This window comes from Haliotis rufescens, unplaced genomic scaffold (assembly GCF_023055435.1).
Source record: "Haliotis rufescens isolate VD_foot unplaced genomic scaffold, xgHalRufe1.0.p SCAF_7, whole genome shotgun sequence".
NCBI classification, from domain to species: domain Eukaryota; kingdom Metazoa; phylum Mollusca; class Gastropoda; order Lepetellida; family Haliotidae; genus Haliotis; species Haliotis rufescens.
Window position 1 is genome coordinate 34,171,708 of NW_025964361.1, and position 26,243 is coordinate 34,197,950.

The 26,243-nt window shown below is 40.7% G+C and overlaps 1 protein-coding gene across 1 annotated transcript; it reads left to right on the top strand.

The window, feature by feature from the left end:
* Positions 1-11,471: 11,471 nt before the first annotated feature.
* Positions 11,472-15,951, top strand: LOC124118288 (WSC domain-containing protein 2-like). The gene is made up of 3 exons (XM_048387662.1): positions 11,472-11,614; positions 15,203-15,333; positions 15,711-15,951. Exons 1-3 carry the CDS (start codon positions 11,497-11,499, stop codon positions 15,855-15,857), a joined length of 396 nt encoding a protein of 131 aa, XP_048243619.1. The 5' UTR covers positions 11,472-11,496; the 3' UTR covers positions 15,858-15,951.
* Positions 15,952-26,243: the final 10,292 nt, after the last annotated feature.

The window sequence follows — 26,243 nt, forward strand, 5'->3', positions numbered from 1 at the left end:
AGAGATACGACTGCGACTGCACCCATGGCAGAGATACGACTACGGCTGTACCATGGAAGAGATACAACTACGACTGCACCATGACAGAGGTACAACTATGACTGCATCCATGGCAGAGATACGACTACGACTGTACCCATGGCAGAGATACGCTCACGACTGCACATATGGCAGAGTTACAACTACGACTGCATCCATGGCAGAGATACGACTACGACTGTACCGTGGCAGAGATACAACTACGACTGTAGCAATTGCAGAGGTGCGACCCACGACTGCACCATGGCAGAGATACAACTACGACTAGCTGGGTCTAGCCGTCTCCTAGCTGAGCCTGATGCTCGTGTGTATATCCCTGTATATATTTGCAATCATTATAGTTTCAGCTCCTAGCTGAGTCTGCTGCTCTTGAATAATTCCTGTAGATGGAGATACGGAGGCGGAGATACGACTACGACTGCACATATGGCAGAGATACTACTGCGACTGCACCCATGGCAGAGATACAACCACGACTGCACCCACAGCAGAGATACAACTACGACTGCACCCACAGCAGAGATACGACTACGACTGCACCCACAGTAGAGATACGACTACGACTGCACCCACAGCAGAGATACGACTACGACTGCACCCACAGCAGAGATACGACTACGACTGCACCCACAGCAGAGATACGACTACGACTGCACCCATAGCAGAGATACGACTACGACTGCACCCACAGCAGAGATACGACTACGACTGCACCCATAGCAGAGATACGCCAGCGACTGCACCCATGGCAGAGATACGACTGCGACTGCACCCATGGCAGAGATACAACCACGACTGCACCCACAGCAGAGATACGACTACGACTGCACATATGGCAGAGATACTACTGCGACTGCACCCATGGCAGAGATACAACCACGACTGCACCCACAGCAGAGATACAACTACGACTGCACCCACAGCAGAGATACGACTACGACTGCACCCACAGTAGAGATACGACTACGACTGCACCCACAGCAGAGATACGACTACGACTGCACCCACAGCAGAGATACGACTAAAACTGCACCCACAGCAGAGATACGACTACGACTGCACCCATAGCAGAGATACGACTACGACTGCACCCACAGCAGAGATACGACTACGACTGCACCCATGGCAGAGATACGCCAGCGACTGCACCCATGGCAGAGATACGACTGCGACTGCACCCATGGCAGAGATACGACTACGACTGCACCATGACAGAGGTACAACTATGACTGCATCCATGGCAGAGATACGACTACGACTGTACCCATGGCAGAGATACGCTCACGACTGCACATATGGCAGAGTTACAACTACGACTGCATCCATGGCAGAGATACGACTACGACTGTACCGTGGCAGAGATACAACTACGACTGTAGCAATTGCAGAGGTGCGACCCACGACTGCACCATGGCAGAGATACAACTACGACTAGCTGGGTCTAGCCGTCTCCTAGCTGAGCCTGATGCTCGTGTGTATATCCCTGTATATATTTGCAATCATTATAGTTTCAGCTCCTAGCTGAGTCTGCTGCTCTTGAATAATTCCTGTAGATATTTGCAATCACTTGTAGTGTCATTTCAGAGTCTCTCGTGTATATATTTCTGTAGGTATTTGTCATCATTTATGGCGTCATTTCGTTCTCCTTGCTGAGTCTGATATTCCTATAGGTATTTAAAATTTATCGCAATATACCAAATTTAAATATCACCCTAACCTCGTCAGATTAAACATGACTATGTTCGAGAAACATTTAATTATATGTAGGCAGCCTTATGGCCAGCAGTTTGTCTAATAAATGCTCGCAAATGTTGAGTTTGTTCATGCGTCCAACGAATCTTTTTTATTACCTTGTTTACAGTGTTTAACAGTCCCTCCCTGAAGCATATGTTTTCATAAAAGGGGTGGTTCTTGAGATGTCACGGATGGGAAACGACGCCTTTGTCCTTAGGGTATTTGAACGAATACATAATATATAAATAAATAAATAATAGTCAAAGCCTGTCGTTCAGACAAGGAAATCTATGCAAGTATTAACCATTATCCTGACCCACCTTTACGGTCCACATAATTCCAGTCTAGATCAAGGTTGTTTGTATTTTGTCCCGTGGAGTAATGTACTTAGGGTTGAACAGGTGCGTGCAAATTGGGGAGGGGGGAGGGGTTCAGAATCAGAATAATTTCAAAATGTATGATTAAGACGATTATTTTTCAATTTTGAGACATGATAACTTAATAACTTAATCGTGAAAATGTTGACATCCCGGGAGATACTTTTTCTGAATGTTTTAAACAGCTGGAGCTTTCGAGTATGTCAATACGACTGGGTATTTTTCACTGTTGTATTAGTAGTATTGTTATACTACGATAGAGATGCTGATCACTTTCACGAACGATGAGAGCTGTCATGTTATAGTATTGACATTAAGAGTAAATTACCTGAAATGTTGGTTTTGTTTTGTTAGAAAAATGTCCCGAACTGTTCGAACACACACACATACATTCCAAAAGCATTGTTGTTCCTCTACTTTTAGGCACCTTGGTGTAAAATATATAATGCGCCAGGCTTAAGAAAGGCCATATCTGTATTATTTACGTGTAAAATGCATGTGCTGACGGAAAAAATTTTTTTTCCTCTTTCCTTTCACTCCTAGCAAAATAATGGATGATTCTCAACTGTTTCTGAAAGGTTTATTAAAGCTTTGCTGCATCCATTTTGAATCGTAAGTTGTAGACAAGTCGCAAAATCAATCATAATGATAAATGAGAAGTACGCTTATGTTCCCGACAGAACCAGGTGTCCGAACCGATATGTCCGATGGAAGTTTATAGTCCCGACAGAACCAGGTCTATATATCCGGCCGATGGAAGTCTATGTTCCCGACAGAACCAGGTATATATATCCAGCCGATGGAAGTCTATAGTCCCGACAGAACCAGGTCAATATATCCGGCCGATGGAATCTACGTTCCCGACAGAACCAGGTCTATATATCTGATGAAAGTCTATAGTCCTGACAGAACCAGGTCTCTATATCCGATGTAAGTTTCTAGTCCCGACTGAACCCGGTCTATATATCGATGGAAGTTTATAGTCCCAAGAGAACCAGGTCTATATTTTCGATGTAAATTTATAGCCCTGACAGACCCAGGGCAGTAACGATGTAAGATTATAACCCTGACAGAATGACTATATTGATTGATAAATGTCCTCGCTTTGGTCCCATATGAATTGTATACGTGGAAACATGCATTTCACAATTGCACGTACGACAGCTTCGAGTAGCACACATTTCACGAACATCACGCAGGGCCGACTCACACAGTGTTCTCACAACTGAGCATAACGTTTCTTAATACCCTTCAAAATACGGTTTTCAAAGCATTGTCCTTTATAAACATTTTAGGTGCTGGGCTTCTTGGAGTTTTGACAATGCTTTAGTTAGGTTAGTCCACTCTGACCATGGTGTGTAATCGTTGATATGGTCAGTTAGAGTCCGCGCCATGCCGCACACAGGTCATTTCAACGACACCTGGCCAACCTATACGTGTTCATGCAGTTTATTCAACGCTTGGAGAAGCCATACATGCTTAAACCCGCCCCATAGCCTTGCCATAGCGAAAGACATTAAAAGTCGTATGTAGTTAGTTTGTTGTTTAACGCCGCACTCAACAATACTCCAGCTGTATGACCGCGGTCTGTAAGTAATAGAGTCTGGACCAAACAATCCAGTGACTGGCATCACACACGTGCATGCACGTAGCTACACAAGTGTAATAATATTGGACGCTACGTTAAATCCCGGCTTGTCTGAAACCCCGCCGGGGCGGTCGTGTAGCCTTGGGGTTAAAGCGTTCGCTCGTCACGCCGAAGACCCTGATCCATTCCCAACATGGATACAATGTGTGAAGCCCATTTCCGTGATATTGCTGGAATATTGCTAAAAGAGGCGTAAAACCATACTCACTCACTTAAAACCCTGCATTACCACGGCATCTCCGTGTGGTCTTGATGCAGTGCTATGATACCCAAAGGAATCTTGGTTTAAAATCCTTCTTCATTATCGATCTGATTTTCAAATTAATATAAAATGTACTGTTACACACCAACTGGATTGTCATTAGACGGTAACAGGATCAAACATGTGTTTCGCTAGTTGTATCGACCTATGGCGGTGTCGCTCGACTGCAATCTGGTGTTATGTGGTATTCGTATATCTTTCAGTAACCTTCAAAGCTTTCCCCGGATTGACTCGGCTGGGTCATGCATGTCTTTGTGCATCACGTTGGTAAATTATTTTATTTACGCTTCATTTTAATAACAGAAGCGAAATTATCTCCTTGTGCAATGTCTTCTGTTAAGAAGCCATCATAAAATATTGTGTTTCACCCAGCTTTGTGGAGTACGTCATTTACATGTAGCGATCAGTATGTCCAGCAATCCGTTCGTTTAAATATTGAAACTTGCTATACAGAACCCTTGTGGTGAACCCGTGCCTTGTGATGGTTTGGGGTTTTAAAATTGAAAATACTTTTTTTATGTTTTCATGACAAGAAGGTGAACTTATCCAGAAAATGAGGGTAGAACTCCAAAACCGTTGAATATTTCTTGATGAAACCTGCTATTCAGTACTTTTTGATGCTTTGGTATATTAAAAAATACTGAACAACATTAATTTTTTCTTCATTGAACTAAAGGTGTCCAGTGGCAATGAGCCAAACGTGGGACATAAGTAGCCATACTCCATTTCTGAACTGCACCAGATCGGGGGGTTATGTCATGTCCTGATGTTAAATACGTCTCTTGTTAAATACGACACGATAAGACATAATCCACTCACGTCAACATATAAACATATGTAGTAAAATAAACTTAATGATTTCGATGAATTGAAGGCTCACATATAGTCGAAAAGCAGGCGACGAATCTGCAGATATATTGGTCGATTCAACTACGATAACTATTGGTATAACCATGACTTGTGCCCCAACTCCTGGCCAGTAAAGATGTATTACCTTTCCCATTTATTTATCCGACTGGCAGAAGTAACTAAAACAGACATAAAATATTCACAACAATACATCCGTAAAACAGAACCATTTTCCCCATTGCCTGTGATCTGTGGTTGTAGTTTTAAACTCTCTAATACGCCACTGTTCGTGACAGACCTAAGCTGTATGTACCCAACAGGCTCTACAACTCTTCCCAAAGTACCATCTCCAACACGCTATATGTATTGAAGGGTTTATTGAATACTGGTTCCTTATTAGAGTGAGTGAGTGTGGTTTTACGCCGCCTTTAGCAATATTCAATCAATCTCACGGCGGAGGACACTAGAGGTAGACTTCGCAAATTGTACCAATGTGGGGAATCGAACCCGGTTCTTCGGCGTGACGAGTGCACGCTTTAACCCAACCGCCTGTCCTTATTAGAGAGGAGGAGTATACTGTGGCAGAGGTGTCACGAGTACCTCAGTGAATACACTATATGACTACGTCACAAATGACGACACTGTGACGTCACATTGCTGTAGTGATGGCAGCAGTAACATTTTAACCCCAGCCTCGTTGTGACTGTTGATGACATCCATGTGCCTTTGTCTATTACAAGTGGATGGGGGTGACTGTTGTCACACAATTTACAATATAGTAATGTATGACGCCAAACAATAGATGTCAATTCCGACAATAAATGGCACCTCTCTGACGTCAACTAATGCCTTCCCTATGATGACACTGACGTGTGCCCGATGTCGTAAGACGTTGGTCATGATATCAACCATTGGTTTGTATGATCAAGACTTGAATATTTAGAGGTTAACTTGTTGCTGGTATAGCAATGTAGCGTAAAATACAAACAAGCAAATAATAAACAAATACGAGCACTCAAGAATTAAGGACGGTTGGATTAAAGAAAAATGTTTTTAAAACATGATATCAGAGTCGAGAGCCGGTGGCTATCCATTTGGTCAACTATCAACCTATAGTTGTATTTTCAATGTTTGACAACGAACCAGTGGTATGGTTTGATCAGTTTTAATTAGGTAGATCAGTTTATGGTGACTAATCAGATTATTCATTGTACAAGGAAAATTGTTTCCTATAAAAAATCCAGGGGACTGGCTACGGCACTATACTAGTTTCAGTTAAAGCTAACATATATGCGCCATTTCCTCTCTACATTATTATCGCGGTCAATGAATCAGTTTCTTCTCGATTTTCTTCCATGCACCCTCAAATAATGGTAAATAGCCCTTGCTGCTATATGAGGCACTGGAACTTAAAATCACATTACCAGCTCATCCTCGCGGGTACCACTTAACTGGGTGAAAAGAGGCATATTTCGAACAATGTTACATATCTAAGGAGATGCTACATGTAACACGTACTTCAATGTGGGGCAGCCGCAGAGCACGGTCATCCAGACACTTGCTCCACGAGAAGAATGTTGTTGATCAGTGAGTGAGTTTGGGACTTGAGTAAGTTAATTGGTAGGTGGGTGGGTGGCTGGGTTGGAACTATTCTTGCCTGGAATCCCCAAGGGGACAGATCAACTTCGATAGTCATTTAAACTGGCCATTGGCAATAATATTTACAGTTGAGCACAGCTTGAAGCGTAGGATGCAATTATACACGTATGTTTATAACCATGCAGGACGTCCGCTTAAAATACGACCACTCCTCTCAGTATGATCTATTGATTTACTCTTAATTACCTTCACGCCACGCAGACAAAAAATGCAGTAATCACCTCAGCAAATGGCGATGACGATACAACTATGTGTCTTCAACAGATGTCACATGCACGAGGGCTGGTCGAAAGGTTCCAAGCCTTACAAGCAAAACCAACAATTGTGAAAGTGTTTTAAATTTTATTTTTCAAGATTATCTCCCTGCTTTGCATCTCATACCGATAGTGAAGCTCTCAATTCCAGTCAGGAAGAGGTTTTCTGAAGCCACCCTGAAAACCCATTCACGGCAACTTTGGGGTCATCGTTGTGTTCATAGCGCTTTCCACGTAGGTGTTCTTTCAGTTTAGGAAACAGGTTGAAATCACTTGGTGCGAGGTATGGCGAGTACTAATGGTGAGGATGCTCTTCAAACCCACATTGTCGCACAGCAGCCTTTGCAAGTCGAGAGGTGTGAAAAGAGGCATTGTCATGAAGGAAAGGGGTAGAACTCCAGCAGTCAGCATTCCTCGCCTCTTTTCTTTGATAGAATCTCTCAGGCGATGAAGAATATCAACATAGTAGGCACCGGTAATCGTCTTTTGACTTTCTAAGTAATCAACAAGGATCACACCCTTTGCATCCCAGAATACAGTGGCCATAACATCCTTCACTGATCTTAAAGACTTGAATTTCTTTAGTGTCGGAGAAGTGAAATGGTGCCATTCCATGGATTGACGTTTTGACTCGGGGTCATAGTGGGGACATTTTTCATCACCAGTTACTACTTTCTTTTGTATTTGACGAATTCCTCCTCAATTTGCTATATATTTTCTCAGGCAATGTCATTCCTTTTGTCCTTAAGGTTAGAATTTAGAAACGTTGGCACCCAAAGAGCAGATATCTTGTTCATCTGTAAATGTTTATGATTAATTGCTTCAATGGATTCTTGGCTTAGACCTGTATCTTCCTCATATCTACCAGTATAGGTTTTGCTTTTTCCTTGATTGAATAGCTGGAATACTGCGGCGTTCAACAACAAACAAACAAACAAGCATCATTGATAGAAGTTAAGGGACGTCCAGACCTTGGGTCACCATCAAGGCTTGTTCTCACAGCCTTAAACGTAGCTGCCTAACGTTCAACAGTGGAATCGCAAGGACACTTCTTCCCATACATTTGTGACATGCGGTCATAAATTTGTTTGGGAGTACTTTTCTCTAAAGTAAAAAAACCTATGACTGCTAGGTACTCGTTCTTTTCCATGTCTGTGTCCATTTGGACCCCTATCACGTTCAACTGGTCTCAACAGGTCAAATACACTTGCAATGAACTACTCAAACAATGTATTTCATTTACTAGTTCACTTTCTTATGGCCCATAGTTGAAAGTTAGTAGGGCTAAGAACCTTTTGACCAGCCCTAGTAAATAAAGCGACAAAACCCGTTCCAAATCCAATAGAAATCTCTGCATAAAGCAGAGTCGATTGTACAATTCCGACTATATCATAAGCATGTGTTTATGAATCACTATCAAATAGTAATGATACAAGGTGTTCGCGAAAAGGTAGCACCCATCGCAAACACAAGCAAACGCAAACGGTTTATTCAAAATAAGTATGATTTTATCAACGAATATTCAGCTGTTGTTGATGGAGCAGACACAGTCAACAGACTTGCCTACTGTGCACGATGTGAATCTATCCATACACGTCATACATATGATTATTGATTAATGTTATGTATATTATTCCGTCACATGCAATATTTCATTTGTAATAACTCTGATTATTTGTGTTATGTTTCTTAATTAATGTTTTATGACGACAGACCTGCACCACCCGTAAGTAAATTTAACTATGCGACCGTGAATACATGGTGTTTTTTAAGTGTAGAAAGGATATATTAGGGTTTCCATATGTCTATTTGTGATCCGGTTTGTGCGAAGTAGTGAAGGTTTAACTTCAAATACCCTGGATACCGTCCCTGACACATTAACAGTCCTGTCTTTATTGATACATTGTTTGTTAATGTATATGAGAGTTCGATAAAACAACAATGATGATTTGATAACTCAAACTGAAACTACATTCTAATTTCAAATGTAATAACATGGAAACAATCCTGCAATATAAATATAAATGTGCTCCGAGAATGATAATCATGTGCATATAAATCGCGTAATGTTATAGTCAGCGACCAGTAAGTCGAAAACCAAAAACCAGAACAGGTAATGACATTGAGTTTCTCTTTGCATTGCAGATGAGACTGACATTTCTACATGTCGTACGTAGATCTACGTTTATATTCAGCGGCATAATTTCCTAAGTGATATTATAATATTTTCCTCCTTGGCAATTGTAAGCAGCGCTTCATAATACATATTTATATGTTCAATAATAATGGCAGTTCCAGTTGCAAATTCAAAAAACTCGTTTACATGATATATGTAAAATGCTATCTGATAGAAAAAGCTTGACTACTTGACTATTGATTTCCCCTATAATGGATGTGTATGAGATTTAACCAATTCAATCGGATGTATGCAAATTAAAAGTAGAGCCTAATGGAAGGTTTACTGTTCAATCACAGATGGCGTTTGAAGTGTTGAATGTATCTATTAGCTGTGAACTTAAACATTTGATGCACGATATCCTGCTTGCATGCAAAAAAAAACGACCAAACCATTTCTATCTTCATAAGAAATCTCTGCTAAAAGCAGAGTCCGTAGTACGAATCCAACTATATCAGAACCATGTGTTTATCTATCACTACCACTTAGTGATGACACCAGGTGGCACCTCGTATCGTTCCCCAACGGTGGCACCTTCGAGGGCAACAGTCGCCTCTTCCAGCTAGTTTCTCACCCCGTCGGAGAACATGCAGTGTCAAATGCACTCACTCGGTAAGCAAACAGATGTTCTCTTCACGTAAGCTATTATTCAGAAATACAATGCCCAGTATGATATATTACAATGACGCATGTATCCTAGGTAATATGCACAGATTGTTTCATATTGTGGGCAGATCGCAGCCTTTTTACAGTCAATAGGCAGTTCAAATTCTAGATGTTGTTAGCTTACACTTATAGTTTTGTTAAACTCTTACTGTCGGTCCTCGATGACGATCCTGCTTTGAGTTCAACAACAACAAAACAACACGGCAGCGAATTTTTTTCTTTTCGTAGGTATTAAATGACAAAACCCTTTCTTTTATATATGAAATCTAGCTGCATGTAGACGACTTCTAATCGTCTGACCCGTAACTGGGCGGTTGGGTAGCCAAGTGGTGAAAGCGTTCGCTCGTCACTCTGAAGACCCGGGTTCGATTCCCCACATGGGCAAAATGTGTAAAGCCCATTTCTGGTGTTCCCCGCCGGGATATTGCTGGAATATTGCTAAAGGCGTGGTAAAACCAAACTCACTCACTCACTGACCCGTAACTCGTACTCCAGCAGCCTGTTGAGCAATTTGATTCGCCGTTTCAGCTCGATTTCGTAGAGCGTGGAAAAATCGATAAAATCGATAATCGGATAAATCGATCCTGTACTCTTGTCGTTGTTCTGGGACGCCCTGAATCGGGTCGGTCGTCAAGATTTAGGGGTTGTTGGTACCTGTTCCATAGTCTGCAAATCACAGACTGTGAAACAAGGAACATACTGGCCACTACACACTGAGTTCTACGAGTTTCCAGAATGTCGTCAATAGCACGATGAGCAGATTCAATACCATTGACAGTATAATGTCGACAGAGATGAATGGACCTGCCTTGAAATTGTCAAAATCTGAAATAATACCCTATGCAAGTCTGTGGCGCTACTGCGTGAGACACGTGCAAACTACTATCGGATGTGTTTTGGTGTTACGTTTTTACAGATATAATTATTCTTACACAGGTGGGACAAATACTCAAAGATCAAATTTTTTTTTCAAAAGTGGAGTAATGATGTTGCCTCGAGCTCAAAAGGACTTTATTATCAATATCTCAAAATGTATCCATTATTTGACGCATATCTATCTTTTCCAAAGCGATTCTATATTCCATTACTAAGATTTATTACATCTAATCATAATCTACCGATAGAAACTGGCCGCTTGGAGAACCTACCACGATGTGAGAGAACTTGCAATCTTTGTAAATCTTTTTCTATTGCTGATGAATTTCATTACATATTTTACTATTAAACTCATTGTGAAGCAAGAAAAATGTACTTACCATCTCTCAAGTATCCAAGTATACCAAACAACAAAAAAAGGCGCTAAAGAAATTATTAATCTGTCAAAATACCTCTCGAAGGTATTATCTCTTACAAGAACAGTAGAATCTTAACTCCAGCCATCTTGTATAATATCTTGTATTTATTTATTCTGTATTTCATCATTGTATATTTTTCATTTGTCTTTGTATACTGTATATGCTCTTGTACCACCAAACGTGTTTTTTGAGAATAAATGAACTTGAACTTGGATGTCTGTCATCAACACTTATCTTTGTTCTAATACTTAGCATTAACATTTATATTATTTATCTCCTACTTTTCAAATCAATAATCGGCCATTCAGCAAGCACATACAATATTACGTTGTATTATTGATATCATTTGACATGCCACATGTTTACAAAATCGATGGGAATGACACTTCACCATATAGAATAGGCGACTACTCTCAGTGGTAAAACATCACGTGGACCAGTCAGAAGGCCGTTATTTGGAAGTATCTATATAAGTTGCCATCGATACTGAATCAGCGTCAGTTGCAAGTACACTCTGGGTCTCGCCTCACAGTGACAATGAACGTCTTGGTTTCAACTGCTGTAGTTTGCCTGATTGTGCACGTCACTGCGGACCTTGGCGGTAGCAGCTTACTTGGTTACATAAAGGTGTACAGTCCTGGTACTGGATTCCCAAGTAAGTCCTTATATCATTCCTTGCACGCGAGCTTTTGGCTAACGATACCAGTATTAGTTTCTTGGTTTAGTTATACTATTAGTTGCTTCATTACAATGTATACATACAACATTCAACCACGTGGCTATCTCTTTTTCAAATTCAAACTCAGAAACGCGGAGTTCCTCTTGCTCAGTCACCGCATTTGCACATATCGCATATCGAAGTGAAGCTGAGTCTTTGAGCCACCCGGAAGTATTATCAGAACTGACTTGGCTGTCGCTATGTTCACGCTTCACATCGCTCTCGCGTTTCGCACATTGACGATAGAGGGATGGTAATGTCCAGTGCCACAGCGTTCATGTCATATAATCACGGACGGACACTGATTCCATAACCAATAGGCCATCTCCGTGGTCTAATAGAAAGGGCTTTTGCCCGGAGACCGTATCAAAAGACAAGGTACTTGTTGTTTTCCTGCCTGGCGCACGGCATTTAGGGTATAAAACTAGGACTGTTCGGCCCGGAGTCATCTTACCGAGGCAAGAGAGTTAATTGACTTTAAAAGTCCAGTTTCCACCCTTGCCGAACTAGGCTGGAATTACTGGACTCAATCATACCACCACCAGTGGCTATTACCAGTTATGTTCCTTCTAAGCCTCTTCTATGGACCAATCAGATTCCACCTCTCGTATCACTTGCATTTGCTTCAAACAAAATGGAGGCGCCCAGTCAAGACGATCTGATCGATAATCAAGATCTATATTGTGATAAAAACGGGTCTAACACCGCGAAGTGCATCAAATCACGTGAGCACCTTGATTACAAACGTGAAAAGATTTCGAAAATATCTGTTGACAACGAGTTGGCGGTGCACATGCTTTGCAAATCTTGCAATCGACCAAAATCTGCACGGCAGTTTACGAACCGGATTTCGATTTCGTTGTGCGATTTTGATTGGACTATGCATAGACTCGTTAGTCCAGCCACAATTTAACTCCATAATACCAGCCTAGTTTGGCAAGGTTGGAAACTGGACTTTTATAGTCAGTTAACCCTCTTGCCTAAGGATGATGGCCCGGAGTCTGAGTGAGATATCCATGTTTAATTGACTGCAGCATCAGTAGGTAGGCTAGCCGGCTCTGTACATCATCATCATACTACTACTACTACTACTACTACTACTACTACTACTACTACTACTACTACTACATACTACTAATAAAAAGTAATAGTAATGATAACAGAAAAAAATGAGTGTCAACCAAGCGAAGTGCCATATCCAATCGGCCAAGACTCAGCTTTTCAAGAAGAGGCTATCTGAACGACCACTGCATCGAGTTTATGTGCAATGTGTTGAGAAGATAAGCAGCCCTGCAGAGTCCGTTGCTTGGATGAAAAAGTGAAACGGAAGGTTTTCTGTTTGCTGCTCAGGACCAGTCACTTCCAACTCGAAACCGTCAATGTGTGATTTTCCATCAAAATGTAAATATAAAATGTAGATCATGTAATGAATTTAATGAGTCAGTCCAACACATTGTCAGTGGATGCCCAGCTTTGGCACAAACACAGTATCTTAAGCGACATTATGGAGTGGCTCGATCATTTTATTACCGTCTTTGCCATGTTTGTGGTTTGGACGCAAAGGTCCATCCTTGGTACGACCCAGAATATGAAGAGGGCGTCATGGAAAATGAGCAATACAAATTTCTTTGGAATAGGCCCGTAAAACAGCCTTAGACATATCTAGGCCAACAAACCTAATCTTGTCCTTTTTGATAAATCCAATGAAATCATTCATATCACTGAAATTTCCGTCCCTTTTGACAACAATGCGATTGGCAAAATTCAGGAAAAACATGGCAAATATGCAGACCTCGCTTTCAAAATGTCACGCTTGCATCCTAAGTACCAAGTTGTCCGACTCCCCATTGTTCTCGGTGCCTTAGGTTTGGTACCTTCCAATCTGTTGACTGACATTGGGAGAGTACCCGGGTTTGCTACAAGGAATACAGCCCTTCTGACAATCTAAGTAATGCAGAACGTTGCTATACTCCACCTGACTTGTGACCTGTGTATTGTGCCATATCATAATGACCTGAGATGTAGACGAAAACCTTGAAAGCATTCCTCGATTTCCTTTAGGCTTGCCAGTTTGATGTTGGTCTACGAAGTTCAATGCCTGACATATATATGCGAGTAAAGTGTACTCGTCAGGCTGTGTTTCATGAATTCAGATCGTCAACACACCTAAAACATTGGACTTAACTCATGCCGATTAACTCATTAGAACTGCTGACACCAAAGTGTTCGGATATATTTTTGCCATAGAAGAACTGACATAAGCAAACTGCTGCTCGTTCTGTTCCAATTCATATGCAGGGATTCATACGCTTGTCACAAACGGAGCGCGCCTGCAAAACGCCTCTCAGACGTAGGGTAAACACCGTGTGTATCATCTTCAGACACTATTCGCTAACTAACCATTTCAATATTGTTTACTGTCCAATAACGGCGTTTAAGGAGCTTTCTAATGAGAAAATGAAATCTTGACTTTGATTATGGATACGGGCGTATAAGCTTCTGGAATGAGACCCGCAAACCTCATCTCAGTAAAGTAATGATTCCTCTAACTGAGGCGTCACGTTGAAACTTGTTTCATAATGGCACTTACAAGGATTATATCTCAAGCCACCTGCTCTTTTCATTGCTCAACCTTAGATAGAAGCAAACGGAAAGGGTACCCGCGTGACTTTAGGGGTCAGCTGTTCAATGATGTATAACAAGTGCATGTCCTGCTGCTAATCCAAAGGGGCCGTGTTGGAATCGGTGTAAGGATAAGGCCCTTTTAAGGATAAGACTATAACCCCGTGTTGACAGAACGGGTTTCGGGAATAACGGGACTAACCCGATCCAAAGGGGCCGTGTTGGTATCGGTGTATCAAGTTGTACATAATTATGTGCATTGAAAACACAGTATGTTTATCCCCTAATTACAGATTCCACATAAACGCATTCTTCTTGATAAATTGTGAAGTGTTGGATTACTTGAATGATGTTCATTGACTTTCATTTGAACAAAGGTTTATTTGAACATAAAAGCTATACAAAATAATTTGTATTAGTTACAAATGTATACATATTTCAATATCATTTGCATGTTTCAACTGTTTGTGGCCATAAGACACATGAGGATATGTATGTATCGTTGAGCGTTTATTCTAGAATTAGACGGTACATGATTATCATTGACAAGTAGTTTTACCCGATTATATTGTTGCAACAATATAATTGCAGTGTATTGGAAATAGTTTATACACGGTTAATAAGTCTATATTTTGTGTCATCTACTCGACACACCTTGGTAGCAAAAGAAAGAAGGAATCACATTTAATAAACAAATTTTGCAAAGTTTGCAGATAAACCTATTACATTATTAAAGAAAATACATGTAATTGGAATGATATTTTGCTGGAGGAAATAGGAAGAGAGTACTAACAAAACATGAACTGTATATGACAACATAACAAATAATACAAATAAAAGGACATAAATCACTAAAATACCCTCGTAGAATCGGGTACGTGTACTTTGCTCATGATGTTTTAGAATACATGGGATGTTACCTTGATGACGTAAACAGGATGCTCGGTGCTGATTGGCATCATGGGTACACAATGACCCCTGGGTTGTGTTTCAAGCTGTGCTCCAGAGGTGGTCACAAGTATGCTGGGTTGCAGGTAAGCCTTTATTTATACCATTATGTGGGATGTGTGTGTGTGTGTGTGTGTGTGTGTGTGTGTGTGTGTGTGTGTGTGTGTGTGTGTGTGTGTGTGTGTGTGTGTGTGTGTGTGTGTGTGTGTGTGTGTGTATGTGTGTGTTTTGTTTATTTTATATTATTTATGTATTTTTTAATTTTTTTATTTATTTATTTATTTATTTTTATTTTTTTTATTTTATTTATTTATTTATTTATTATTTTTATTTTTTTTTGGAGGGGGGGGAGTGGTTGGGTGTGTCCGATACTAAATAGTTTTAGACCTTGATCTAGTAGATTTACATATTTCAAGGTGTTCTCTTCTGATGTAAAGTAAAGTGATAATTTCCTCTATTTCAGGGTTACATATATTGCTTCTGTGGAGATTCCATCAACATAATCAGATATCCAAAGAAACCGGAAAGTGACTGCAATCGACCTTGCAAGGGAAACACAAGTGAGATCTGTGGCGGGAGATTGAGAAATTCCCTTTACAGGTTGTTCTAAAAACCTAATAAAATCATCAGCCGATCAAACATTGAGCTTTTTACAATTCTATGTCAAATATACATAATATTTGATTTGGAGTCTTGTCTCTTTAAATCGAACAAACAATAGTAAATAATTTATATCTATAAACCTAGTATGCATCTGGAAAGGTGGCACCATCATCACTATTTCTTGAATGGGGAAAAACAACTGACTAAAGTTCCAATTTATACAAGTTTCGATATAGAACGTCATATCCCTCCAGCTTCCAGCTACCCGAGGTAAGGGAGTTAACTGACTCTAAAAGTCCAGTTTCCACCCTTGCCGAACTAGGCTGGAATTTCCAGGGTGGATCATAGCGCCACCAGTGGCTATTATTAGTTATGTCCCTTCTATGTCCCTCCTATTAACCAATCAGATTCCACATCTCATATCATTTATTTCAAACAAAATGGCGGCGCCGAGTCTGATCGATAATCAAGGTATATATTGTATCAAAATGGGTATTACTTCGCGAAGTGCATCAAATCACGTGAGAAAATATCTGTCGACGCCATGTCGACGCCCAGTTGACGCTACACATCCTTTGCAAATTCTGCAGTCGACCGAATTCTGTACCTTGAGATCCATGTTGTTTACGAACCGGATGTCGATTTCGAAAAGCGATTTTGATTGGACTATGCATAGACTCGTTAGTCCAGCCAAGATATAACTCAATAATTATTGCTGCCTTGTCCGGCAAGGGTGGAAGCTGGACTTTTGCGGTCAGTTAACTGAGAGACAGCTTAATGTGTGAGGAAAGCCCGAAGTGATGCAGGTCTCAGACGTTTACCACTTCGGTGAAACCCACGAGCACGGGTATGGTGCTGACAAACCTAGAAACATAATCGGGGCGAACCGGGATTTAAGCCCACAAGTGTCTGACGTGCCCAAGGGACGCAACTCTGCACTGCGAATCGCGGCGCCTTAAACGACTGGGCCACCCGTGTCCCCTCTTTGAGGAACTGAGCTGGGTGGCCCAGACGGTAACGGAAGATAGTGATCCACTTGGACTGAATGTCTTGAGGATATCATTTGCGTAGTCGAGTGAAATGTGCCTCTGTGTTCGAGCGACTGGTCAAGTTGTCAAAGTCTTACCATATATCTGTGAAGAGTTGCGTCCCTTACACGTGCCAGGATCTACTGGTAAGTGTTTTGAATCTAAGGTCCGCTCTGATATTGGTCTGTTTATACCAGTTGCAATATTGTATAAGTAGAAAAATATTAGTTGAACACATAAATAGAAATATCGGCATCTAAATTCAGTCAAGTCCCGTTAATCCGACGTTTAAACACGTTTAAAGGTGTTTAAATTCTAAACATGTTTGGATTATGGGGGATGTTGTGTTCAGATGGTGTTTAGGTTATGAGGCGATAGCTCGTTTCATGTGTTTAGATGTGCATACCGTTTAGTACTGAAACACATTTCCAAACGTGTCTTGAATGTGTTTACATTTTCTACACAGTTTTTACAGTGTTCAAATAGTGAAATATTCTAAGTAAATAAGTGTCAGTTACTTATTTTCCGCATGTCCGTGCAGTCTACCAGGCAGGAAAGTAAATTTGCTGTTCACTAAGCGAGTGATCGTGTTGTCATCCAAGATGGCGTATGATGTTGTTCGCGCCTTGAAACAGTGGTCTGCCTAGCAAAACCTCAATTATTCACAGCACACCGAGATATAGCTTGCATAGTAACATCGGCGTAAAATAAAATTCATGTTCACATAATCCAACCATTCAACACTGAATGATATAGGGACTACTGTCTAGGAGCATTCAGACGACCACCTGATGGATTAAATATAGATTAACATGATTATGATCTACTGGACGTGATAAGACCATGAAACCTGGTGTCGAAGCTTCACACGATACGTTTTTAAATACGACACAATACGGAATAATATACATACGTTAACACACGTTTACACACGTTAACACACGTTAACACACACACACACACAAATATATATATATATATATATATATATATATATATATATATATATATATATTGAATCATATTACATTATTATTAATCATCAAAATTATATATATATTACATCAAGATTAATCATTTAGATAAATTGAAGGTTCACATAATCACATAGTCGAAGAGCAGGCGAAGAAACTGCAGAAATATACTCAACAACAAAAGTTCCTGTGACACCAATATTTGTGTATTTTACAAACAAGTAAAGTTGGGTTTTCAATATTGTAGTATATGTATGGAACCAAGTCACAAAAACGCAACTGCTACAGAAAAGCATGCATACCATGCAAAAGTTGACTTTTATGCAAGCCCCATGCATTTCACTACCAAAGAATGGGTATAAAAACATATGCGTTAACGGGATTCCATATGCATTGTTTAGCATCGTGCTGACAACAACCACTCAGAAAAACAACAAAATTACGCAATTATTCAACATTACGAAATGCCACGCCTGTCCGAAAATGAGCGTCTGCGAGCCATTGGTATGCTTGAAGCAGGATCGAGTCAACGTGATGTTGCAAGACAATTTAACGTCCACAGAAACACCATTTGGTGTTTATGGCAACCTTGGCAACAGACGAACGCAGTCAGAGACCATCCTCGGAGTGGCAGGCCAAGCGTAACCAATAATCGACAAGACAACTGGATTCGAACAACCTACCTACGAAATCGATTCCAGCCAGCAACAGTGACTGCAAACAGCATCCCTGAACTTCGACGAATATCTTCAAAAACCGTACGTCGTCGCTCCAGATGTGCAGGGATTGTCGCCAGACGTCCCATTTTGACAGGAAACCACCGTCAAGCACGTCCACAGTGGTGCAGACAGCGTCTACGCTGGACGGCCATGCAGTGGGGACAAGTTCTATTCACTGACGAGTCTCGTTTTCACCTCAGCCACAGCGATGGACGGATTCGAGAGTACCGACGTCGAGGTGAACGTTACGTCAATCATTGTGTCAAGATCGGTTCTGGGGCGGCAGCGTTATGGTATGGGGTGGGATTACAGCAAGACAGAGGACCCGTTTGATAGTGGTAGAGGGAAATCTCAATAGACAGCGTTACCGCGACGAGATCATCGGCTCTGTCTACCGTTTTTGCTTCGTCATGGCCCAGGCATTACCTTTCAACATGACAACGCCCGGCTAAATATTGCTCGACTTGTTCAGGATTCTCTTCAACAAAACAACGTGAATGTCATCCCCTGGCCGGCTCGCTCCCCTGATCTCTCACCAATCGAGCGCATGTGGGATGAGATGGATCGGCGCCTTCGACGTCAACCACGTGTTCCACACATACTCCAGGAACTTCGAAACATGCTCCAGCAGATATGGACAGATATCCCACAGGACTTTGCCTGGAACATTCCATGAGACGAAGATGTGTTGCTTGCATCGCAACCAGAGGTGGACACTAGGGCTGGGACGGGTAACTCGGTTACTCGGGTCGGGTGGGTCCTGAGTAGGACCCGGGTACCCACAGGACTACCCGGACCCGTGGTTAGTCACGTGATATATTGTTTAATGACTTTAGCTCAGTGGTTACACTACAAGTAGCTGATGTTCGCATTTCTTTCTGACGATGCACACATTCCTTTCGACTTGTAAATGCTTGAGTAAAGATAAAGCTTCAGTCAACTTCAGTGAACGCATGATCTGATTGTTTGATACATGTATCTAAATTGTTTTAGCCAGGGCTGCGCTTAAACAATTACCAATCAAACATTTTGTTCCCTACTCTTGAGACTTGCAGTGGGTACCCGGGTAGGGTCAGGTCATAGGGGATCGGGTACCCGGGTAGTAAATTTGGAACTCGTCCCAGGCCTAGTGGACACACACGCTTTGATTTGTAAATTGACATTTTGGCATGTTCATGGTTTTTATGAAATCAAGCATTTTCTGAAGTCTGTATGGCAAATTAAACCATTTGAAAACTTACACGAGTCTTTTATCCGTTGCAAACCGAAATTGTTTCAGATTTGGTAAAAAACAAAAGTTTGCATTAAATCTTATTCAATGTCACAGGAACTTTTGTGCTTCAGTATATTTGTACAGAATTGGAGTGGAGAGATTCATGGTTACTTACGTCATGATCCAAGGTCACCCTTATATCTATCCGGAAATGTCGCCAGAAAAGACATGTAAAAAATCAGTTTCTAAATGAAATATGACCTTAAACTACCTTAGTATATGAAAACGTAATATTATACCAGAACTTTTTATTTAGGCACTTTCCGAATAGCTGAAAGTCAGAACATTACAAGGCGACTATGCTTGTCGTAAGAGGTGACTAAGGGGGTCGGGTGGCCAGGCTCGTTAACTTGGTTGAGGCATATCATCGGATGCTAGATGCTCGTGATATCAATCACTGGATTGTCTGATTCCAATCTCATTCAAATCAGACCTTAGTCATCACTATCGCTAAACAAAGATCTGAAGACATCCCATTAGGGGTCACGTCAGAACGACCTTTCATCCGACCAATCAGAGCGTCGCTTACCAGATCATGAAAGTGACAGTCGGAATGTGATTTCTAATCATACAACCTCGAAAATTTTAACATGGGGTATTCCGAACGATAGTTACGGGTTTAATGACTGAATCCTTACAATCTAGACCATCTATTAGCTATTCCAGAATGTTCTTTTGTTTAGGTTCACATTTGTAATCGAGAATTTGTCAAAATATGTTTCGAAGCGTAGTCGCCAATTTGAAATTAGTGCCGTAAAGCACGCGAAAGGTGCCTTCTGATTTGTAATTCCATTGGTCGGTCAAAGTTCGCGCAAGGTCGGTCTGACATGACCCGTAATGGGATGTCCTCAGATCTTTGTTTAGCGGTAGCGAGAATTATTATCTGATTTTAATGAGATTGGTCTGGTCCAGATTCGATTATTTACAGACCGCCGTCATATAGCTTGGATATTGCAGAGTGCGGCGTTAAACAACAAACAAAACATCATTCATGTAATGTCGACAAAACAATATTTCATTATTCCACGCCATTCCTTCTATACGAGGCCGAGAACATATTAAACTCTCGTAAATTTCGGTAATCTTGTAATAGTTTAGTATATGATCTTTTTTGTACATGAAGGCAATTTTTAATGGAAATACATACTTTGATCATCTGGGATTAAAAAATAATACTCGTCTTGAAGAATTTTAACACGTGTCTCATATTTATCAATCAACGTAAAATGGAAATGTTAAAGTGGATGAAGCATGTGTAAAATGAGCGGGATGGAACAGGCCACCTGATTCAATTCAGTCACTCACGATAAGCGGAGACTGCGGGGAACCTCTCATAACCCTGAGTGACTGGTGTGATTAAGATAAAAGACTGAACTATTATCCTCTGAAAATAAGGAGGTGGAGTGTTATTTCTGTAGGTCTACCAAGAACGAATGTCAGTGGTGGCAAGTTTGGCACACGGGAAAAGGACAACCACGACCGGAACTCGGTACCTGCTTGCATAACATGTAAAAACAAACAGATCAATCACACCTTCCTGAATGCGCCTAAATTTTCCAGCTAGAAAATTGACGTTACCAACTGATGTGACAAATGACATCACCAATCTATTTGTTCATCACTTGATGTCTTAATGCAGCTTTCCAACACACCTCCAGCCGTCTCAATAACTAAGTTATAAGCACTTCTGGTTTGAGAAAAACAATACAGTATAATTTAGGAACAATTTGTAAGTTACAAGCACTTCCGATTAAATTACATGTACGGGTGCTCAATGTAAGGGATTGGGCATAACCCTGCTTTGAAACTATACTTCAGTTATATCGACTGTGAAGATCTCTGTAAGAATAGGTCTTCAGCAACCATGCTTGTCATAGGCTGCTGACTTGGTTCATGCATGCCATTGCATCCCAGCAACGTGATGCTCATATCAATAACTGGATTGTCTAGTCCAGCGTCGATTGCTTACAGACCGATGTCACATTGCTGGAAAGTAGTATAGATGATGGGGGTTCTGGCTCACTTCCACTAGAGCCAGATTCATATACCTATACCACGACTACAGATGGAATTTTTTATGTCAAAATGATGATGTAATTCAAGGATCGTCATGATTCGTATTAAAAGAATCATCAATATTAATTAATAATGAATACAATTTACTATAGCCCACGAGGATATTGGAAAGGTATAGGAGCAATACAAAAATTAGCCACCGCGGCTAAGGTATCTAAAGATGTGGCCAAGGATTGGTTTAAGAAACAAGCGATGTGGCAAATATATTTACCAGCACCGCGTTATATACCGAGGAAGAAGTTTGATATTTTTACACCGAATGAAGTTCATCAGGCTGACCTCTTGTTTCTTCCCCATGATAATGTAAGACGCAAAACGTATAATGGATGTGGCTAGTCGATACAAAGAGGCTGAGCCATTAACCTCGAAAGATTCAACAGAAGTAGCTAATGCACTGAGTTGCATATATAAACGCGGACCACTAAAATGGCCTAAGCTATTTCAAGTAGATCCTGGTCGCGAGTTTATGGGATCGGTAACTTGACTGTTAACAAAGCACGATGTCTAAATCAGCGTGGTGAAAAAGAGGCCCACCGTAGTCAAGCTATCGTTGAAAGATTTAACCGGACATTATCGGAACGTTTGTTTGGCTATCAGTATGGGATCGAAATGAAATCGGAACGATTGAGATCAACTGAATAGGTGACACGATTATCAGCTGTTGTATCAGCGCTGAATAATGACGTAACGAGATAAATCGGGAAGAAACCATCCGATGCGATTAAAATGAAATCCGTGACTTCAGAATCTTCATCACTGAGAAGAGGCAAAGAACAAAAACTTCTGGATAGAGTAAGCGTAAGATATTTATACCAGCCCGGTGAACTCGAAGGAGACCTACGTCGCGCAACTGATCCGATTTGGTCCCTCAAGACATATAACATTAGTCGGTTGGTTATGAAAGAAGGAGAGCCTATTCTTTATTATCTTAAAGATGGACTGGGCAGGGCATTTGTGCGAGAAGAGTTGCTCATAGTTCCCAACGATACAGTATTACCGCCCTAAATAACTATAAGCATAGATAGTTACACCATCCTTATCAATCCATCTCTTTGTATCTAAGGGGGATAATGATGTCTTGTTCATTCTTAATCCATATATCCTATGATTGTAACTTCTTAAAGAGTTCATCTCGTGTTTGAATGTTCTACCGTTGAATAATGCTTCTTTATACTGTTCGTGTTTGATATGCTTTTTTACCACATACCTCTTAACACCCTTAGCTTTTCTTATCTCTCCATTATCGGACTTCTTTATAGAATATATCTTAGGTCTTAATCCGACATACTCCGCAATTGGGGTCCCAGCACATTCATCCTTCATCTTACCTAACACCTTTTTATTTACATTGTTGTGCAGTGGATTATTCATTTGGGTAATCGCTCGTGTCGTACATATCTATTTTTTCTGCCATATCTTTATACACATCGTCAGTTTGTATTTCCATCAACAAAGAATCTGTGTCGGTATATAACATGCCATATTGCTTCTTACGTTCGTTGTAATAAAAGTCATACATTAAGTGTTTTGACAAGTCAAGAATACTCATACTGACGTACACCGGTCTGTTGAATTTTATATTACTCTTCTGCATATGCAACGCGGCTAAGTCGTTATCAAATATATTGCTTCTATTAAAAGCCGGACTGGCTATAAGTTTTCTGAGTCTTTCTTCCTCATTAGATCTGACTAATCTAACATCAACACGCTTCCTTAGATTCTCCATAGTTTTACCAAATACTGAGTTATTCATGCGCTTATATAGATTCTTTTCAAAATCGCTGGTATCCATCTTTCTTAAATCTGTGTTCAGCCTTATATAGGGCTCCATCCAAGGGCTTTGATCAAACTTTAGAACCCTGTGTATTTTCTTTAGTTTATGATCTTTATGTAATGAATTTGGATATTCCAAGTCAACTTCTAGTATGTACCCTTTATTGGAATCTGAGGGGATATCATCCACTTCGATATCATCGACCCACTCAAAACCACTCGTGGGTAAAGGTTGACTCATAGCCCATCCGTACAAATTGTTAGCGTCGAGATATAATATATGTGTGTTGGGTTTACTCTGATCATATCCTTCCACTAATTTATTATTAGCCTTAGAATACCTTTTCACTACCATCGATATACCACCTCTTAATCCTTTCTCAATAAACAAGTGCATATCGTAATCTGTGAGTAGTTTTAGTTCTACGCCGGTCTTCTTCAACAATGCATCCCACAATAGTCCGGGACTGGAATAGTACCATGCCGGGTCCAAGCCGTGTTGTTTTCAACATGTCTTTCTAAATATCTCGAATATATCGGCGAGTAACAGTACATCGGTATTAAGTACAGATCGTGATAATCGCCTAAATTCTTACAACCTAATTTATCCCACAGCGTCAGAGCGTGTTCATAATTGGCATCGGTTATTTTAGATTCTGTTAAGTTACTATAGAATGATTCAAGAGGTGGTAATTTAGTTTCGACGAATCTAGACCAATCATCCATATATTCGTAAGGATATACACCTTTTCTCAGCAACAAATGACGGCACCGATCGGTATATTGATTTGTTATCACAACGTCATCGGGATTGTTCGCATTAGCTAAATTGTGCAGGGAACTGTACGGAGTCTATGAATCTAAGTCCATTACGGGCCTGAAAACAGTCGAGTCTTGTACTGGCAAACCAGTGACCGAAAGCACCAGCATCGATCCACAAACATGCAATCAGCAAAGTCACTGATAACCACGTCACCACGGGCCTGAAAACAGTCGAGTCTTGTACTGGGAAATCGGTGACAAAAGCACCAGCATCGATCCACGAACATGCAAAAAAGCAAAGTCACTGATGACCACGTCACCACGGGCCCGAAAACAGTCGAGTCTTGTACTTGCAAAGCAGTGACCGAAAGCACCAGTATCGATCCTCGAACATGCAATCAGCAAAGTCACTGATAACCACGTCACCACGGGCCTGAAAACAGTCGAGTCTTGTACTTGCAAACCAGTGACCGAAAGCACCAGCATCGATCCACGAACATGCAATCAGCAAAGTCACAAAGCCTGACCACCTGATCTGGTTTTAATTGGCTCTTCAGAAAAGCGTGTAGTGCTGCGCCTGACCCCTTCTTGTCTGAAACCGACATGGGGTATATGAGATACGTGTAAGATCTGATCTTGATGTAAGCCGCTGACTGGTCAATATGACACTGAAGACAGGAAGAAAGTGATTACTAAATATTAAGTTTGAATATGACTACATGTCTTTATTTCTCCTACGATAATTTAAAAATAATATAAAGTTGTGCATCATTGATGCAAGAACAGGTTTTCTATTCTTTATCTGACTTCTCCACATATGAATGTTTATCTGTAGTGCGGTATCCAACGGGATTAGGAGAGAAATACCAAGCTTTGTTATTGTCTAAAATAGTCATAGGTGTAGAATAGAAACTATTGTAGGCAGCGCTTCACTTTACGTCAAACATACTTTGAAACTCTGTGGTCGTTTAAATATCATTGGAAGCAAGTAAGAATATTGTACTCTTTTTTTATTTGTCGTATGTTGTGTCTCTTTGAGTAGCTCATTTGGACAAATGACAAATAGGAGAGTTGTGACAAACTTGAAGACAGCGTGCATTGCACTCGGATGTTATGTCTTGAGGATAACATGTATGTGGTCAAGATGCCTGATAAGTAGCAAAATATTTGTTTCACATATAAATAGAAGTATTTGAATCTGGGTATTTTATTCTGCTTGTTCCGTGTCATAGGATCAGATTACCCAGTAATCTTGTTACCATTCCCAGATGGCACTGGTTGTTGTTTCGTGCCTTGACACAAGAGATATACATGTTTGTACTAAGAATGTTGGTGTAAACCAAATTAATTTTACATACCAAAACCATTTAACACTGTATGATACAGACATTTCTCATTGGCATTCAGCCAATCGATCGGAACCTGTAATATAATATGCTCGTGCATTCAAATTGATGAACAAGAAATTACCTTCTACGTACCTACCTACGTACGAGGTAGTAGGCACATTTTTGTCAGGTTTTGTCCATATTTACAGGAATCTAGAAAAAAACTATGGCGTTATAATCGCTTTGAAATATTGATGACAATATTGATTAACATGACTGGACGTAAAAAGAGCAAGATACCTGGTGTCGAAGCTTCACACCATACTTTTTTTTCAAAATTGGGGTAAAAAGCGATCAGTATGTCCATCCGTCCGTCCGTTTTGTTTCTGGAGAAGAACTCCTAACCAGTTGTACATGGAAACTTGCTATACAGATACTTCTAGTGGTGAACCTGTGCCTT